The 20167-nt window shown below is 47.2% G+C and overlaps 1 protein-coding gene across 2 annotated transcripts in view; it reads left to right on the forward strand.

Moving 5' to 3' along the window:
* The window catches only part of PAK1 (p21 (RAC1) activated kinase 1), a 177971-nt gene extending 174084 nt beyond the window's left edge, over positions 1-3887 (forward strand). For both annotated transcript variants that reach the window (XM_082245289.1, XM_082245288.1), the window contains exon 15: positions 3533-3887. In XM_082245289.1, the coding sequence (XP_082101415.1) occupies positions 3533-3619 (87 nt within the window). In that variant the 3' untranslated portion in view covers positions 3620-3887. The remainder of the gene's footprint in view (positions 1-3532) is intronic.
* Positions 3888-20167: the final 16280 nt, after the last annotated feature.

Raw genomic sequence — 20167 nt, forward strand, 5'->3', positions numbered from 1 at the left:
AACTAAAGGGGGGGAAGGAGAGATCCGAGGAGATATCCAAAATCCTTTTAACATTGCGCTTCGTCCAAACCACCGGGTCCGGGAGGGAGTAAAGGTGAGGCAGGGTGGGGTTGTGCCACAACGGCGCATTTGGGGAGACGGCAGTGTCCAGATAGCCCTCGAGCTGCAAGCCAGTTTTCCAGGCCCGCAGAACTGCGGTCATGGAAGATGTGGGCTTGTGGGGGGCTTTTGGTCCCCTAAAAGGCAAATGTGAGAGAGCTTCCACTGATCCGAGCACCGCCGCCTCCACCGCAGTCGCCGAGTTATGGAGGTCCGGATTAAGCCACCAAGCAGCCGAGACCAGTTGGGATGCCAGGAAATACTTGTGGCAGTCAGGGAATGCAAGTCCCCCCTGGGAGAGGGGACGTATCAGGGTGGAAAGTTTATATCTCGGGGGGCGAGGCCCCCATAAAAAGAAGGAGAACAATTTGTTCAGGGAATGAAAGAAGGACTTCGGTATCCACCTGGGAGAATGGCGGAAGAGATAAGTGAATTTAGGTAGCACCTTCATTTTAATCAGGTTGACCCGTCCCAGGAGGGAAAGGGGCAGATTCTCCCATGCCTTCAACTTAGCCCTGACCGCCACCACTACCGGGTCCAGATTGAGGGCGATAAAATTCGCCACGTCCCTTGAGATCCGCACCCCCAAATAGACCAGCTCCTCCACCCACTCCAGCGGAATGTCAGCCGGCGCCGAGGAGCGGACCCCCTGGTCAATCGGCAACAGTTGTGATTTGGTCCAGTTGACCCTCAACCCCGTCACCCGTGCGAATTCCTCCAACACCTGCAGCGCCCCTTTGAGCGAAGAGTCGGCATCGTTAAGGAATAACAGGAGGTCGTCCGCATACAAGGCTACCCTCTCCTCCAGCCCGGCAATCCGCAGACCCCGAACCAACGGGGAAACGCGAAGTGCCTCCACCACCGGCTCCATAGCGATGGCAAACAGGGCCGGGGAGAGAGGGCAGCCCTGCCGCGTGCCCCTGGATAGGGTAAACCAGGACGACACCTGTCCACCCAAACGTATGGCCGCCTTTGGCGAACTGTAAATGATTTTCAACCATTCAATAAAGAGCAGGGGGAACCCCATCCTCCGAAGAGTCTCCCACAGAAAGGGCCACTCGACGGAATCGAAGGCTTTTTCGATATCCAAGGAGGCCACCACTCTCGTGCCTACATTAAGATGGCGTGCCTGAATGTTGGTGTAAAGTCTGCGCAGATTCATGTCTGTGGACCTGTGGGGCATAAAGCCGGTCTGGTCCTGATCGACCACCGAGGGTAGCATGGGCTGGAGTCGGGTAGCCAATAGCTTTGTCAGGATTTTCAGGTCAGTATTAAGCAACGCAATAGGTCTGTAGGAGGCGCACAATTTTGGGTCCTTAGGGGGCTTATAAATGAGGATGACATGCGCCTCTGCCATCGAAGGAGGGAGGGATCCCTCCGTGAGACAGCTAGTGAATGTCGCGGCCAGCAGAGGAGCCAGGAGTCCGGAGTGGGTCTTATAGAAATCCACAGGAAGACCGTCTGGACCCGGGGCCCTGCCGCCTGGGATGGTCGAGAGGATTGCCGCAACCTCCTCAGAGGTGATGGGTCTCACCAGCCATTGTCGCTCACTGTCAGAGAGCCAGCCCAGGGCCACCGGATCCAGAAGGGGGTACAAGTCAATCAGTCGAAAGTCCGGGGGGAGGGTAGTAGAGTATAGGGAGCTGTAGTAAGAGCGAAAGTCCTCCAAGATGTCCTCCGGGGCAGCCAGGGCCTTCCCCGTAGGAGAAGTAATCTCGGGGATCACCGTCAAGGGCGCGTCATGTTGGGATATTAGAGCTAAGAACCGACCATTCCTATCCCCTTGTTCAAACACGGCGAGCGAGCGCTATGCATGGACAATCTTGTGACCTCCGACATGTGTAAATGGAGTTCCCGCTTTACTGCCTGCAACGCTTCGAAGTTGGAGACCGAGGGGTCCAAGCCATAAGTGGACGAGGCCCCCTCCACCTCCCTCTCCAGCCGGGTCAGCTCAGAGGCCTGCCGCCTCTTCACTGCCCCAATAATGGATGCCTTGAGATCATTAACAAGATTCTCCCATGTAGTTCTGGCCTGATTCCTCACCGTTCTCATGATCATTGAAACTCCACGAGGTGAGATCTTGCATGGAGCCCCAGACTGAGGGAGATTCCATTTGCAAATAATCGCATCAACTGTTGTCACTCTCTCACCAAGCTGCATGGCGATGGTCTTGTAGCCCATTCCAGCCTTGTGTAGGTCTACAATCTTGTCCCTGACATCCTTGGACAGCTCTTTGGTCTTGGCCATGGTGGAGAGATTGGAATTTTATTGATTGCTTCTGTGGATAGGTGTCTTTTATACAGGTAACAAGCTGAGATTAGGAGCACTCCCTTTAAGAGTGCTTCTAATCTCAGCTCGTTACCTGTATAGAAGACACCTGGAAGCCAGAAATCTTGCTGATTGATAGAGGATCAAATACTTATTTCACTCATTAAAATGCAAATCAATATACAACTTTTTTGAAATGTGTTTTTCTTGATTTTTTGTTGTTGTTGGTATTCTGTCTTTCACGGTTAAAATTATAGACTGATCATTTATTTGTCAGTGGGCAAACATACAAAACCAGCAGAGGATCAAATACTTTTTGCTCCCGCGCTTTAGATGTCACTACTCTTCCAGGTTTAAATGACAGCTAGTGTTATTAAACCCACTTCCTGTGAGCCCAGGATGTTTTGGATCCGCCCCCTGGAGGGGACACCACACAGGCTGGACTCTCAGTGCTGGAGCACAAAATGTACTTGACATGTCAATGTAGAAAATACTTTGTGTTACAGTAAGGACAGCCCACCTCCACCACCACATAAGCAGGGGAAATGTCTGACATTATCAGACTGGTCAGAAGAATCTTGGGAAAATATGTATACTTGCATTAAAAAAAGTTGAAGGGGTCAGAGCAGGCAATGGGTAGGGGTTGCTAAAGATAAAAAAAGCCATGTGGTTCATGCCTTGTCATACATTTTAAAATATCATCAACCAGAGTACTATAATGCATCACTACCTAAAGATACAATATTTCTAATCACATTCACATATATGAATAAGACAATAGATCCCCCTTCATTTTTCATATGTCTAGGACAGCCATTCTCAACCAGTGTTCCATGGGATGCTAGGGTTCCTTCAGAGATTGCTAAGGGTTCCTTGACCTGTGGCTGATTGACCCCCCCCATTTGATATGACATCAATAATCGTTTTAGCTAACTGTAAGGGTGGCGTTCCGGCCACTACTGTACTTTCCACTGCCGACCAGTGTAGTAGACCTGTTTCCCATTGACCCCCAATGAATTGGATTTAGAAGGCTTTCCCCAAAACCTAATAATAATTTCAAGGATTCCTCAGAGGTAAAAAGGTTGAGAATGGCTGGTCTAGGAGGAGCCTATGAGACTGAAAATTGAATTTTATCAATTGACCATACTATCTTTTATTTCTGCAGCACCCGTTCCTGAAGGTGGCCAAACCTCTATCTAGCCTGACGCCTGTAATACTGGCAGCCAAGGACGCCATAAAGAACAGCCACTGAGCGATGAAGTCACTACTACTGTTATTGTTGGCCTGGCTCTCTGCAATGGGACTGTTTTGGGCCTCTTTTTATTGTGTCTTCGGGCCGTGGGACACCAGGCAGCCGCCTCTGGAAGCACAAAGCATGAGACCTCTTCTCTAGACTTACACAGGACTGTGAACTCGGTTTTATATGTGATAACAATTTGTCAGCGTATCTTTAAATGTATTTTTTATGATCTGGAGCCTTGATTGCTGATCTGAGTAAATTAAACCACCTGGTTCTTCAATCCTGTAGAGGAATGATTATTTCTAGATTTGTGATGTGGCCCCCATCATTACTAAGGGGCCACACCTAATGTTTAGTATACACAATTCTACAAAGAGACCACAGAGTGGGGGACAAAAACTGGGGACAGCTTGATGGAGAAAGTTGCAGACCAGGAACAGATTGCAGGAGACAATCACGTACCAGGACCAGTTTTCAGGAGATGGCCACACACAGGGAACAGGTTTTGGGAGGCAGTCACAGGTTGCTGGGGACAAAGAGACAAGGAACTGGCTGCTGGAGGTAGCCACGGAACTGGGACTGGTTGCTGGAGTTGGCCATGGACCTGGGACTGATTGAGAGAACCAGTCGCAGGCAGGGGCCAGGACGAGTTCCTGGAGGCAGAGACCAAGGACTGGCTGCGGGAGGTGGCCACAGACCTGGGACTGATTGCTGTAGGGTGGCCTTGGACCTGGGACTGATTGCTGTAGGGTAGCCACCGACCTGGGACTGGTTGCTGAAGGTAGCCACCGACCTGGGACTGGTTGCTGGAGGTGGCCACCGACCTGGGACTGGTTGAGAGAAACAGTCGCAAGTGGGGACAAGTTGTGAGGGACAGTTGCAGCTAGAGGACAAGTTTGGGGTTGTAGTTTCAGGCTGGGTTGCTGGAGTCAGTTGCAGCTACGGACAGGTTGGGGATACAATCGGAGACTGGGGAGCAGTTGTTGGAGGCAGAGACTAGGGAGCGGTTGCTGGAGGCAGGGACTTGGGAGCGGTTGCCGGAGGCAGAGACTTGGGAGTGCTTGTGGGAGCTGGCCACTGACCTGGAACTGGTTGCTGTAGGTGGCCACGGACCTGGGACTGGTTGCTGGAGGTGGCCACGGACCCGGGACTGGTTGCTGGAGGTGGCCACGGACTTGGGACTGGTTGCTGGAGGTGGCCACGGACCTGGGACTGGTTGCTGGAGGTGGCCACGGACCTGGGACTGGTTGCTGGAGGTGGCCACGGACCTGGGACTGGTTGCTGGAGGTGGCCACGGACCTGGGACTGGTTGCTGGAGGTGGCCACGGACCTGGGACTGGTTGCTGGAGGTGGCCACGGACTTGGGACTGGTTGCTGGAGGTGGCCACGGACTTGGGACTGGTTGCTGGAGGTGGCCACGAACCTGGGACTGGTTGGCTGGAGGTGGCCATGGACCTGGGACTGGATGAGAAAAACAGTCGCAGGCAGGGGACAAGTTGTGAGGGACAGTCGCAGCTCGAGGACAAGTTTGGGGTGGTAGCTGTAGGCCAGAAATGGGTTGCCAGGGTCAGTTGCAGCTAAGGGAAATAACCAGAGACTGGGGGAGCGGTTAATGGAGGCAGAGACCTAGGACTGGTTGCGGGAGGCAGTGACTGGGGAGCAGTTGCTGAAGGCAAAGAATGAGGACTGGTTGCTGGAGGCAGAGACTGGGGAGCGGTTGCTAAGAAGCAATCATGGGGCCAGTGACTAGTTGCAGGAGGTAGTCAGAAGCCTAGGATTGGTTTTGGGAAGCAGTTGTGGGCTAGGGAGTGGTTTCGGGAGTCAGGCGTGGGATAGTGACAGGTTGTGGGACACAGTCACAAGCTTACGACAATCACAGGTTGGGGACATGTTACTTGAGGCTGCCTCAGATTACTGCTATTGCAGAACCTTTTCTTAATCAGTGTTCCCTATAACTACTGCTTGCTGGGGCCTGAAGACTGCATAACAGGTACCAAAGGACCAACAAGTTGGGCACCAGGGTTCAAGATGATAAAAGTAGTCCAATCCTCCATTATGGACTTTGCAGCCAGACTGTTTTCTACTTCCGTCAGTGGGATAGGGAGCAGAGTTTTAGCTGTGCCTGTAACATAACTCCTGCTCTGTGAGGGACTTGGGCCAGTTCCTGCTCCCATTTATTACTCTACATCTGAAGAGAAATAAGGGAGAGGTCATCACTCTCTTTTCAAGTGTGAATGCTTTGGGACTACATAGCAAGTCAATGACCATGGTAAAGCATGACACTAGAGTAATGGTGGAACATTAGACCAGGTTAGAGACTCGCTATGTATTACTGTAAAGCCATGATCAGGGTGGCAAGGGGGGGGGTAAAAAGAGCTGCAAATCCCACTGCCCTCTTCAGTATGGGATTCTCCCCAAAATAAAGCTTTAGTGTTTTATTTAGTGTGCCTGTAATATTCTAACCATTTCAATAATTTCTCACGTTTTAGCTAGATTTTGTAAACATGGGTAATAGTGTCCCCAATAGCAAAAAAAAAAAAAAAGCCTGATTTGGCCTAAAGCGAACTTGCCTAAAATCAATTTTTGCCATTGATTTAAACAATTGTAGTGCTTGTCCAACAGCGCCATCTAGTGCACAAAGTGCTAATTTCATCATTAAAGCCATATTTGTAGCTTTCTTGGTTCACTCTTGTTGTACATATCACTTCTTTAAACATGACATATGGATTTTGAAGCAGAACTCAAGTCCGTCTAGACCTTACCTCCAGTGATGCAACATCAATGAGCTCTCTTCAGTGCTGGTATCTTTTGACCATCTCGATTGGCTCACCAATTATGAGACTGGGTTTGGTGCTGCTCTTCCTAAAGGAATAAATACTAAATGTGCAAATTGCTACCATTGCGTGCTTCTCAGGTAAACATAAACACTAAGTAAGTTCATAAATTGCACAGTGCACTGCATTGCCCAGGGTCCTTTAATGCTCTTAAGATGGCACTGATCTGACGGGGATCACGGGAGAACCCGGGGCTCGCTGCACGCTTGGACTGTAATTGCCCTGGAAGCAAAGGATTGATTGTTATGTATTATGTATGATGCATATCATTTATGAACTTATTTATTTAGTGTTTATGTTTACCTGAGAAGCATGCAATAGTAGCACTTTGAACATTTAGTATTTATTCATTTAGGAGAAACAGCGCCAAACCCAGTCTTATAATAGGAACCATTAGCAGGCACTACATTTGTAGCAGCCTTTTCTGGGGGGGCTGCACCTCACTTCCAGTTCACTTCAAGAGCACCGTGAATGTCTAAGTTAACCACTTGCCGACTGCCGCACGACTATTTACTGCGGCAGTGAGCCGCTCCTGGGCAAAGCGACGTACACCTACGTCGCTCGCCCACGAGCCTGTAGGGGGCGACGCGCTCGTTCCCTGCCTTCCCCGCGCGTGTGACCGGTGGCTCCGATGTCCGCCGGCCACTCGCGTTCTTCCACAGGAGAGGGAGAAGGATGGACGGCTGATGTAAGCACAGAGGCTATGCGATCCTGCTATGTAGCATCGTATGTCTCTTTGGTTACATCACTAGCCACGCCCCTAGGGAAACACTTAACCCCTTGATCACCAATAAAGTTAACCCCTTCCCTGCCAGGGTCATTTTGACAGTAACAGTGCTCATTTTTAGCACTGATTACTGTAGTAGTGTCAAAAATGTCAGTCAGGGGTCCGATCTGTCCGCCGCAATGTCGCAGTCCCACTAAAAAAAAAATTCAGATCGCCGCCATTACTAGTTAAAAAAAAAAAAAAACAATAAAAATGACATAAATCCCGTAGTTAACGCAATAACTTTTGCGCAAACCAATAAAAACACGCTTATTTAGATTTTTTTTTTTACCAAAAATATGTAGCAGAAAACAAACTGGGCTAAAATGTTAAAAAATTTAGATTTTTACATTTTTTTTTTTTTTGAGAGGCACAGAGATCGGGGTTGTAGCTTAGCTGAAACTCCTGATCTCTCCCTGCCCCTGTGACAAAAGAGCCGCCTGCTTTGTTTCTGTGAAAAATGCGGGAGGCTGGTAGCGATTGCCGCCGCTCCTCCCGCAACTCCGGTGGCGCGCGTGCACATAATCACGTAGATCTACGGGATTATGCGCAGCCAAGTAAATCTGCGAAGGGCGGTCGGCAAGCGGTTAATACCAAACGGAACCACTGTTAACCACTTAAGCCCCGTAAGATTTTACCCCCTTCCTGACCAGGGTTTTTTTTGCGTTTTTTTACTGCGTGACTTTAACGGACAATTGCGCGGTCGTGCGACGCTGTACCTAAACGAATTTGACGTCCTTTTTTTCCCACAAACAGAGCTTTCTTTTGGTGGTATTTGATCACCTGTGCGATTTTTGGATCATGCGCTATAAACAAAAAAATTTTGCAAGAATAATATTTTTCACATTTTTTTATATGAAATTCCCCCCAAAAAAATGTAAAAATCAAAAATTTTTTTAACATTTTCGGCCAATTTGTTTTATGCTACATATGTTTGGTAAAAAAAAAAAAAAAAATCGCAAAAAGCGTATTTTGATTGGTTTGCGCAAAAGTTATCGCGTTTACTAACAAAGGGTAATATTTTTGTCATTTTTGGTGTTTTTTTTTTAACGAGTAATGGCGGCGATCTGCGTTTTTTTTTTTTTTTGCGGTACTGTGACATTGCGGCGGACAGATCGGACTCTTGACTGACATTTTTGACACTTTTGGGGGTACCAGTGACATTACTGCAGTAATCAGTGCTATACATATGCACTAAAAAGAAGATAGAATAGACCTACGCGCTGACCATCAACCAGATGTAATAAGAAATGAGAGATAATAAATAGGATAAAACTGATATAAAACGGGGCTCAAAAAGATTAGCAGCCAATACCTAGCAGTGTCTCCACATACATATATCAAGATAAATGAGTAAAATGAATAGGCGCTTAATCACCCCCCATATGGTGAAAAACAGGAATAAATACTTTAAAACCAAGCAAAGCAACTGCATATATATTATCAATTGACAAGGATAAAAGTGATAACGTGCAAATATGCAAAAGGTAAAAAGTAGGTGAGAATATCATAAAATAATAAAGTGCATGGTGAGATGTATAAAAGATATTGTAATAAAATCAATATATCGTGCTTCAAACAATCAATGTAGTATGGAGCAGGAAAAATGACTCCTACTAAAAAAGTGATAAAGTGCACAATAAAAATCACAATGGTGAAAGAGTGAAAAAATACATATCCAGATAAAGAACATTCATAAAACCCGGAAAAAATAAATAATATATAGGATAAAAAATGCAAAAAATTGGTCAGTTTATAGAGATATCAAAAGTTCATAACAAAAGTGCTGGTGAGGAAATAATTCCAGAAGTGCGGAAAACTCCTTATAGTGCGGGAAACCAATTAAACTGTGGTAGTGAGCTATAATCCTTAAATAAGTGAATTGGCCGCTCACCTCCAAAACACTCAAAATGAGCGTTTGTACCAAGGAGAAAGTAGGATAACCTCTGCAGGAATAGGGATCCACCTATGGTTCCTTTTAAAAGCAGGCTCCTCTGGTCCTTAGTGGAAAGGCAGTATCGACTTCAAGGGGTAGAATCCTAGACAAGGTTTGGAGCTCAAACCCACGATAAAAGGAGGCACTTCATGGTGTAGTACGTTTCAATAAAAGCATTTATTTAAGAATAAAAAGTATTGCACTCACATTCAAGTATGCATATAACAGCATATAGGTAGCGTGGCAGCGGCTAGCCGGTTTTTAAAAATAACAAATGCAGTAATCTGGAGGCTGGATGAAAAGTTTAGTGCAGCAGAACACTTTTGGCAGTAGAATAGTAAATTTTCTATAGAGATGTATACATCAGACCACAACAAGGGACAACTGAAGCTGCGTGAAGGACGGAGGGATTTGTTCCCAAAGAAGGGACAATTGGGTGCCATTCCTAACACTGATAGACCTCTGAAAAAAGAAAATGAGGTGAAAGACAGGATGTCAATCAACCACACAAGAGACCAACTAAGGGCACTGAGGAGGCAATAATGGTGTGTAAAAAAGATGATGAATTTATTAGGCACGTATGCCTGAAAAAAAAAAACAGGGTGATACAGGTAACAGTATGTGGCACAACAAAACAATAAAACCGGTTAAAAACCACTAACACATGTATGCTGAATTGCCATGGACTTAGACTATGAACACTCTGGTGTGTCAATATATGTAGATAAGCCTATGCTGACTCCTTCAGTGAAACCTCCGGATGATTCCTATTACACAATGTCCCAATGTGTAGCCGAATGCAGCTGGTTCCCAGCGGGATATTCAGGCATTATAATGGGATGAGGCAAGAATGAATCCAATTAGGGGGAACTGTGGTGCTGAATCCTGATGGAAATCAAAAATACAAGAATATATAGTGCCTCAATGCTTGTGGACTGAAATACATAGGTCCGTATACCCGACATATGAAACGGGATAAATTGCAGGGTTGTATCCAAAGCCAGGAAGGATAATAAAGCCACAATTCAAAACGTCCTCTAATAAAATAAATCCAATACTTGCCGTGATGGAGATTAATGATAAGCACCCGGTGTAAAGAGGATGATGGCCGTTACATATATCTACAACCTGATCACTGGATCTAAAGTCACCAATGCAATTAAAGGTGATCCAAGGTTTGGTATATGAAGCCAACTGATGGGTCAAAGGCAGATGCCGTGTATGTCCGTACCTCCGTCTAAAGCCGAGGATCTGCTGGTCCGTAGCGTCCCTTGTACGGCGTTCACCCCATGCACTCACTCAACCGGTATCCTGTTGCGGACGTGCAGGTCCGTGAGCGTCGGCCTAACATCATGTCCGGTTCATCGAGTATGGAGGCGGGGGAACAGCCAGTAAGCTACCATGCAGAAAACCTGTGGTTGCGGAGCAGGCAAATTCAGGATGTGTAGGCACTAGAAGCCAACTCTGACGCGTTTCACTGACTGAACGTCAGTTTCTTCAGAGCTCTAATGCCTAATAAATTCATCATCTTTTTTACACACCATTATTGCCTCCTCAATGCCCTTAGTTGGTCTCTTGTGTGCTTGATTGACATCCTGTCTTTCACCTCATTTTCTTTTTTCAATGCATTAGTTCCGTCCAACGGTCACTGTGTGAGATATATTGTATCATTTATGGAATTGTGAAACTATGGTAGGGCCATTCTGGGAACATCATTTTTTTGCTTTTTGTAGTACTGATAGACCTCTGATGAAACTCTCCAGTTCACAATAGAGAAAAATGAAGTCACTAATACACCCTGTTCCAAATGATTATGCAAATTCTATTTGTGTCTCAAAGATTAAATATTTAGTTTTTCAGTTTAACTCATGGATGGCATTGTGTCTCATGGACGGCACTGTGTCTCATGGACGGCACTGTGTCTCATGGACGGCACTGTGTCTCATGGACGGCATTGTGTCTCATGGACGGCATTGTGTCTCATGGACGGCATTGTGTCTCATGGATGGCATTGTGTCTCATGGACGGCACTGTGTCTCCTGGACGGCATTGTGTCTCATGGAATGCATTGTGTCTCATGGACGGCACTGTGTCTCATGGACGGCACTGTGTCTCATGGACGGCACTGTGTCTCATGGACGGCATTGTGTCTCATGGACGGCATTGTGTCTCATGGACGGCACTGTGTCTCCTGGACGGCATTGTGTCTCCTGGACGGCATTGTGTCTCATGGACGGCACTGTGTCTCCTGGACGGCACTGTGTCTCATGGATGGCATTGTGTCTCATGGATGGCATTGTGTCTCATGGACGGCATTGTGTCTCATGGACGGCATTGTGTCTCATGGATGGCATTGTGTCTCATGGCTCTTTTGAGCCCTGAAAACAGTCTCGGACACCTGTGATAATTAGATTGCCAAGTGAGCCCAATTTAAGGAAAAACTAAGGGCCCTTTTCACACACTCCGTCCGTCGGACGGACTCCGTTTGTGTGCAGAGACACAGCTGTCAGTTCCCCATACATCTCTATGGGCGAATCAGATGGGAACGGACCGTCGGTCCGTTCTCATCCGATCCCATCCAATCCGATCCGCTGGACGGATGGAAAATAGGGTTTCTATCTGTCCGGATTTGACGGATCGGATGTCAGCGGACATGTCTCCGCTGACATCTGATGCCCCATAGACATGCATGGGGGGACCGTTCAGATCCACCAAAAAAAACTGACAGGCGGATCTGAACGGTCAGCCTGTGTGAAAGAGCCATTTGGGTCCTTTCACACGAGCGCTCCGATCAGATCCGTCTGTCAGTTTTTTAGGCGCATCTGATCGGATCCTCCATGTATCCCTATAGGGCAGCGGATGTCAGCGGAGACATGTCCGCTGACACCCACTGCCATTCACATCCGATCCTGTCCGTGAAATCCAGACGGATGGAAACCCTATTTTCTATCCGTCCAGGGGATGGGATCGGATGAGAGCGGACAGGCGGTCCGCTCTCATCCGATTCCCCCATAGGGAGCAGCGGGGCTCTGACACCTCCCTCTCTGCACACAGAGCGGAGAGGGAGCTGTCCCCTGCCTGCTCAGCGGGGATCTGTGTATCCATCCCCCGCTGAGCAGCACGGATCCGCCTACGGAGGGGGACCGTGTGAAAAAAGCCTAAAGGAGAGTGTTCCACATTATTAGGCAGAGCACCATTTTCATGCAATATGGGGAAGAAAAATGATCTCTCTGCTGCCGAAAAGAGTGAAATAGTTCAATGCCTTGGACGAGGTATGAAAACATTCGATATTTCATAAAAACTTAAGCGTGATCATCACACTATTAAGAGATTTGTGGCTGATTCAGAGCACAGACGGGTTCGTGCAGATAAAGGCACATTGAGGAAGATTTCTGCCAGATCCATGCATTGGATCAAGAGAGCAGCTGCTAAAATACCATTACACAGCAAACAGATATTTGAAGCTGCTGGAGCCTCTGGAGTCCCACGGACATCAAGGTGGAAAGTCCTCCAGAGTCTTGCAACGGTGCAGAAACGGCTGCATTAGGCAGAAAAATACATGAAGACTAATTTTCAAACAGTCCTGTTCACTGATGAGTGCTGTGCAACCTTGGATGGTCCAGATGGATGGAGTAGTGGATGGTTGGTGGACGGCCACCCTGTTCCAACAAGGCTGCGACGTCAGCAAGGCCGTGGTGGAGTCATGTTATGGGCCGGAATCATGGGAAGAGAGCTGGTCAGCCCCTTTAGGGTCCCCAAAGGTGTAAAGACGACCTATGCAAAGTATGTGGAGTTTCTGACTGACCACTTTCTTCCCCGGTACAGAAGGAAGAACTATGCTTTCCGTAATAAAATCATCTTCATGCATGACAATGCATCATCTCATGCTGCAAAGAATACCCCTGCATCAATGGCTGCTATGGGGATAAAAGGAGAGAAAGTCATGGTGTGACCTCCATCCCCCCCCTGACCTCAATCCTATTGAGAACCTTTGGAGCATCTTCAAGCAAAAGATCTATGAGGGTGGGAGCAGTGCTTTAAGTGGCCCTAAAGAGGTGCCGATACTCTATTATAGCCTATACATTTTTTCGCCCCCCCCCCCACCCCACATCAGGGTCCCCACAGAGCACCCCCCCCCTGGCCTGGTGGTGACTGGTCTGGCTCTGGAGTGGGAAATATTCTTGGGGGGGGCAATTGAGGGCGCAGATGTCCAAAATGAGCGCACTGGTACGCTAAGGCGCACGGAGAGGTGGCGGTATGCTCAAGAGCCATATTTGGAAGTGGCGGTACTGAGTACCAGTGCATACCGGCCCACTTAAAGCACTGGGTGGGAGGCAGTTTACATCCAAACAGCAGCTCATGGTGGCTATTCTGACATCTTGCAAACAAATTCAAGCAGAAACTGTCCAAAAACTCACAAGTTCAATGGGTGCAAGACTTGTGAAGCTGCTGTCAAATAAGGGGTCCTATGTTAAAATGTAATGTGACCTGTTAAAATGTTTAAAAAGTTAAAATGTTGTTATAAGTTTGATTGAAATAGCTTTTGATTTCAGTAAATATGCTGCAAACACAACTAATGACAATTTTTTAGTTCTTTACAACCTATATAGTGTTTTGAAACTTACTGTGCGTAATAATTTGGAACAGCGCATTGTAAGTTTTTTTTATGTTTAAAAAAAAAATAAATAAATGTTATCATTAGGCGGTTTGCTCAATAAAATTTGAATTGTACTCTTAAATAGTTGAGAACATGTGAATTATGCTGACTGTTGTTTACATCTATTATTTAGGTAAATGAGAAAAATATCATTTGCATAATTTGGAACAGGGGTGTAATGAGTATACAGTAACTCAGCATATCAATCAATCCACATTTTATGGTAACTTTACAATGAGCTTAAAGCAGAGTTCCATTCCAGCCCAAATTTTTTTTTTTTTTTTTTTATAAAAATACCCCTAGGACAGTCAGGGCTAGTGCATTTAACAACGCTAGCCTCTGAACTGTCCCCTGTTTAGTGTACCTGCAAGAAGAAAAAAAACTTACCTTGTAAATGTCTTGTCCAGCGCTGCCATCTGCGGTGTGGGCAGCTGAAGCCGGAGCGTCCCTCTTTGTATCCCTCTTCCTGGATTTCGGAGTCCCAGAATGCCCTGCCTCGTCACTTCCGGGGCAGGCGCGTCATCCCGCAGCTGGTTCTGGGCATGCCCAGAAGCTGTTCTAATTCATTCAGCAGGCAGTGGTGGCCTGTGTGTTGGGGGCGCAGGGGCGCTGCCCCCCCATCCATGCGTCCGGCCCCCCTAATCTGCATGCGGGGCGCCGGACACATGGAGTTCAATGGGGTGCGCAGTGCGCCCCGAGCCCACCCATTGTGTGACAATAGCGAATGAAAATTCGCTATTGTCACACGGATCCTCCTCCTGGCCAATCAGGAAGCGGGTCCGAGAACCGCTTCCTGATTGGCCGAAAGGCAAACCCCATGCCATTGGCCAAGGAGGAGGTGGGAGGACTGAGGAGACGCTGGGGGAGTGAGGAGAAGCCGCCGCTGCAGGTAAGTCTTTCTGCATTGATGGGGGCACGGCACGCTGGTCACTGCATTGATGGGGGCACGGCACGCTGGTCACTGCATTGAAGGGGGCACGGCACGCTGGTCACTGCATTGATGGGGGCACGGCACGCTGGTCACTGCATTGATGGGGGCACGCTGGTCACTGCACTGATGGGGGGCATGCAGGTCACTGCATTGATGGGGGGCATGCTGTAGTAACTCTGCATTGATGGGGCATGCTGTAGTAACTCTGCATTGATGAGGGCACGCTGTAGTAACTCTGTATTGAATGGGGGCACGCTGTAGTAACTCTGCATTGAATGGGGGCACGCTGTAGTAATTCTTCATTGAATGGGGGCACGCTGTAGTAATTCTGCATTGAATGGGGGCATGCTGTAGTTACTCTGCATTGATGGGGGCACGCTGTGGTAACTCTGCATTGAAAGGGGGCATGCTGTAGTTACTCTGCATTGATGGGGGCATGCTGTGGTAACTCTGCATTGATGGAGGCACGCTGTGGTAACTCTGCATTGATGGGGGCACGCTGTGGTAACTCTGCATTGATGGAGGCACGCTGTGGTAACTCTGCATGGAATGGGGGCAGTCTGTAGTAACTCTGCATTGAATGGGGGCATGCTGTAGTAACTCTGCATTGAATGGGGGCATGCTGTAGTAACTCTGCATTGATGGGGGCACACTATACTTTGATTACTGAAGGCCCCTTTCACACTTTTGTGACCTCAAAGTCATGCAATTTTTTGCCGCAAAGCAATGCCTATTAGATTTTTTCTGTTTGCGCTCCCCCCTAAAAATTTTGAGCACCAGCCGCCACTGTCAACAGGAAATGACGCGCCTGCACCGGAAGGGACGAGTGACACCGGTGCAGGCGCATTGACTCCTGGGATTGATGACGCTCATCTCCAGGAGTAAATGCAAAGGAGGAAGTGACGTCGGGGGCCGCGCCCACATAAGGAGGAAGTGGAAGGAAGGTACGTTTATTTTCATTAAAAATAAGGTAAGTAAAACAAAAAAAAAAAAGTAATAATAATAACTATCCAATTCTTTTTCAGGATTTTTTAATCTAACTGACGGTGTAAAGTGCAAAAATAGGGTGGAACTCCGCTTTAAGCCCAGGCCTAGAAAACCACTTATTTGTAGACCGAACAGTTGCCATTTTATTTAGGTCTAATATTTTGAATCCACCTAAATCATTCCCTTCCAGGTGAACAACAATGAAATCCAACACAGAACTGGAATTTAAACACCTTACGACCGCCCTCCGCAGTTTTACTGCGGCAGGTCAGCTCTGTCCCACGAAACGACATAAGTAAGTCGCTTCGCGGGGGCGCGCGCACCCATTAGTCAGAGAGGAAGCCAATCAGCGAGTCCGGCGGCTGCGATTGCTCCCCATAGAGACAGAACGGCGGTCGGCTGTTGTAAACATGGCAAACCGTTGTTCTGTCAGCAATGAACAAAGGGATCCTGTATTCCTCTTATTTAGGAACACAGATCTGTGTTCATGCAGAAAGCCCCCCCCCCCCCCACACAATTAGAAAGCACCCCCTAGGGACACATTTTACCTTTTGATCACCCCTGATGTTAACGCCTTCCCTGCCAGTGTCATTAGTACAGTGACAGTGCATATTTTTAGCACTGATTACTGCAGTAATGTCACTGTGCCCCCCCAAAGTGTCAAAAATGTCAGTTAGGTGTCTGATCTGTCTGCCGCAATCCCGCTAAAAATCGCTGATCGCCGCCATTACTAGTAAAAAAATAAATAAATAAAAATGACATAAATCTTTCCCCTAGTTTGTAGATGCGATAACTTTTGTGCAAACCAATCAATATACACTTATTGGGTTTTTTACCAAAAATATGTAGCAGAGTACAAATTGCCCTAGAATGATGAAAAAATTTGATTTTTATATTTTATTGGGAATGTTATATAGCAGAAAGTAAAAAAAGAAAAAAAAATATTGATTTTCAGAATTGTCGCCTTTTTTTGTTTATAGCAAAAAAAACCTTAGTTAGACTTACCGGTGACGGTATTTCTAAGAGCCTTTCAGGACAGCACCTGGAGAGAGCGCAGCTCCACCCAAAATCAGGAAACACTGCAGACTTTAAATCCCTCCTCTTCCACCATGCCTGCAGTTATATAGTATCCTCCAACATGCTGGAAAACAGAGCGCATAACAGAACCACCAACAACATTCTAGGGAGGGTAGTAGGCTGCTGTCCTGAAAGGCTCTTAGAAATACCGTCAATGGTAGGTCTAGCTAAGGTTTTCTCAAATCGCCTTTCAGGACAGCACCTGGACCTGCAGTACCTTCCTCCCGAAGGATTGTTTTGCAGCTGACAGTAAGTCCAGCCTAGTGCTTGAGAAAAGTGGAATAACTGGACCAGGTAGCTGCCTTGCAAATTTGCTTAGGCAAAGCACCGGCCCTTGCGGCCCAGGACGTAGCCACCGACCTGGTAGAATGGGGCACAATACCTTCAGTAGGAGTCTCTCCTTGAGCCACATAAGCTACTTCAATTGCCCATTTGAGCCACCTTCCCAAGGTGCCCTTTGATGCCTTTTCACCCTTACGAGATCCTGTGAAGATTATAAACAGGGCATTTGACCTTCTAAACTCTTTGGTGACAGACAGGTAGTGTATTAGACACCTTCTCACATCCAGGGAATGAAAGGCTTTAGCATTAGCTGGTGTTGAAGCAAGGTAGGCAGCACAATTTCTTGAGTGCGGTGAAAAGATGTAGCTATTTTAGGGAGAAAAGCTGGATCTGTCCGAAGAACAACTCGGTCTGGAAAAATAATCAAAAATAGACAGGGTCTGAATCTCACTCACTCTTCTGGCAGAAGTAATTGCCACCAAAAAAAAAGTGTCTTCAAGACCAAATGTTTCAGAGCTGACTCTGCTAAAGGTTCAAATGGAGCCTTAGTAAGTCCTTGTAAAACTAAAGATAGATCCCATTTGGGAAAATTCTTAATAGTCATTGGCCTGCTTCTAGCTAAAGCCATAAAAAACCTTACAATTAAAGTCTCTTTTGATAAGGTTTTTTCAAAGAAAACTGAAAGAGCCGCCACCTGTGTTTTCAGGGTACTTGCAGCCAATCCTTTCTCCATTCCTTCATGGAGGAACTCTAAAACTATATCTTTTACTTGAAATTTGTTAAAAGGAACACCAGGAGTTATACTTTTTCCAAACTTTCATATACATGGCCCTGGTCACTTTTTTTCCTACTGGACATCAGTGTGGAAATTAGTTTTTCTGAAAGGCCTCTGGCCCTCAAGAGATCTTTCTTTAGAAAGCACGCCATCAACTGAAGCCGCTCTGGCTCTGGATGAATCAGGGTCCCTTGTGTCAGAAGATCTTCCCTGACCGGAAGTTTCCAGGGTGGTTTCACTGCCAAATTCAGGAAAGTCGCAAACCAAGATCTTTTTGGCCAAAAGAGTGTGATCAGGATTAAACTGGTTGATTCCTCCCTGAACTTCCTGAGAACCAGAGAAATCAGAGGGAAGTGGGGGAAACGCATAGCACAAGGGGAAGTCCCATGGATAAGCAAATGCCTCTAGGCCCAGCGGTTGATCCTCCCTGTGGAGGGAAAAGAATACTGGCACCTTGGTGTTTTGTTGGTTTGCAAACAGGTCAATCTGGGGATACCCCCAAGTCTCTGAGATCATAAGGAAAATTTCCTGATTCAGACTCCACTCTGATTCCAGAACCTTCTTCCTGCTCAGAAGATCTGCCAGGAGATTCTGGGAACCCTTCAGGGGGACTGCCGTCAAGGATGCCACATTCTGTTCTGCCCATTCCAGTAACTGCATGGCCAGCTCTAAGAGGCTTCTGCGTCTTGTTCCTCCTTGCCTTGAGACATATGCTACTGCTGTCATGTTGTCTGACAGGACTTGAACATGCTGATCTCTTATGTTTTGATGGAAGGACATAAGAGCCAGAGATATGGCCTTTAGTTCTCGCCAATTTGAAGACTTCCTAGCCTCTGCCTTGGATCAATGCCTTGAACTGTCTGACCTTCCAGATGGGCTCCCCACCCCCAAGCACTTGCATCTGTGGTCAGTCTCTTGTTCAGAGGAAAGGACCAACCTAGGCCCTTTGTTAGATTGGCTGGGTTTTGCCACCACCAGAGGGCCCTTTTTACCCTTGCCGAGATCTTGATAGGCTTTTCTAGTGGCTCTAGGTGAGACCACTTTTGCAGGATCTCCATCTGCAGAGGGCGAGAGTGTAACCTGGCCCACTGTACTGCTGGAATAGATGAGGTGAGAAGGCCCAGAGCCGCCATTGCTGTCCGAACTGACAGTTTGCGGTTGGTCTACAACTGAGCTACTACAGACTGAACTTTTATTATTTTTTCTTGAGGCAGAAAAACGCTTTTTTTATTGATTTGTTCAAAACCTTGACATTTAGGATTAAACAAAACTTCCCTGATGGTTTCTTTACCAAGAAGACGCAAGAATAAAATCCCCGGCCTTCTTGTTCCTTGGGGACCTGGATGACTACTTCTTGTTGCATCAGCTCCTGTAAAAGAGACATCATAGCCGCAGCCATCTCCTGATCCTTTGGAAGTGGGGTGACAAAGAACCTGCTTGGGGGAGTTCTTGAGAACTCCAGGTTGTATCCTGACAACACTATGTTTCGGATGAAAGGACTCGCTGGTATTTGTTCCCATTGAGGGAGAAACAGACTTAACCTTCCTCCCACTGGAGGGGTACTGTCATTTAGCCTTAGGGGCTGCTCTGGGGTCTTAAAAAGCACCCCCCTCCCCTCTGCCTTTGGTTTTTTGACCAGACCATCTGGACTTGTTTCCTTGTTCCCTACCCTGGGACTGTGGAAAAGAACGAAAATTACCCTTTGCGGGTTGTTTTTTCTCTGAGGAGAGGGCCTTTTTTTTATCTGCTGTCCTATCTAGGACAGATTCAAGTTCTGGGCTGAACAAAAGATTGCCTGAAAATGGCAGCCCACACAATTTTGACTTAGAGGCTGAGTCCCCAGTCCAAGTCTTTAGCCAAATTGCCCGCCTGGCAGAATTGACCAATGCTGAGGACCTCGCAGACATTTTAATTGACTCTGCCAAGGCATCAGCCATGTACTTTACTGCTTTGAGCAGCAGAGGAAAGGATTCTAATAAGTCCTTTCTGGCAGTTCCAGCTTCAACGTGTGTCTTTAACTGTTCCAAACAGCATTCCAGGTTACTAGCTACTACCGTAGATGCCATGGTTGGTTTCTGGCTAGATGAGGCAGAATCCCAAGCCTTTTTAAGGAGTATATCCGCTCTTTTGTCCATGGGATCTTTTAGTACCCCCATGTCTTCAAAGGCTAGGTCTGTGCGGTGAGATACTTGGGAAAAGGCCGCATCCACTTTGGGTTTTTTGTTCCAGACCTGAGACCAGGGGCGGACTGATAACCTATGGGGCCCCCGGGCAATATGAGATCATGGGGCCCCCCTGTGTCCATGTCCATGAGT

The sequence above is a fragment of the Pelophylax lessonae genome, assembly GCF_965119305.1.
Source record: "Pelophylax lessonae genome assembly, chromosome: 2".
Classification (NCBI taxonomy): Eukaryota; Metazoa; Chordata; class Amphibia; order Anura; family Ranidae; genus Pelophylax; species Pelophylax lessonae.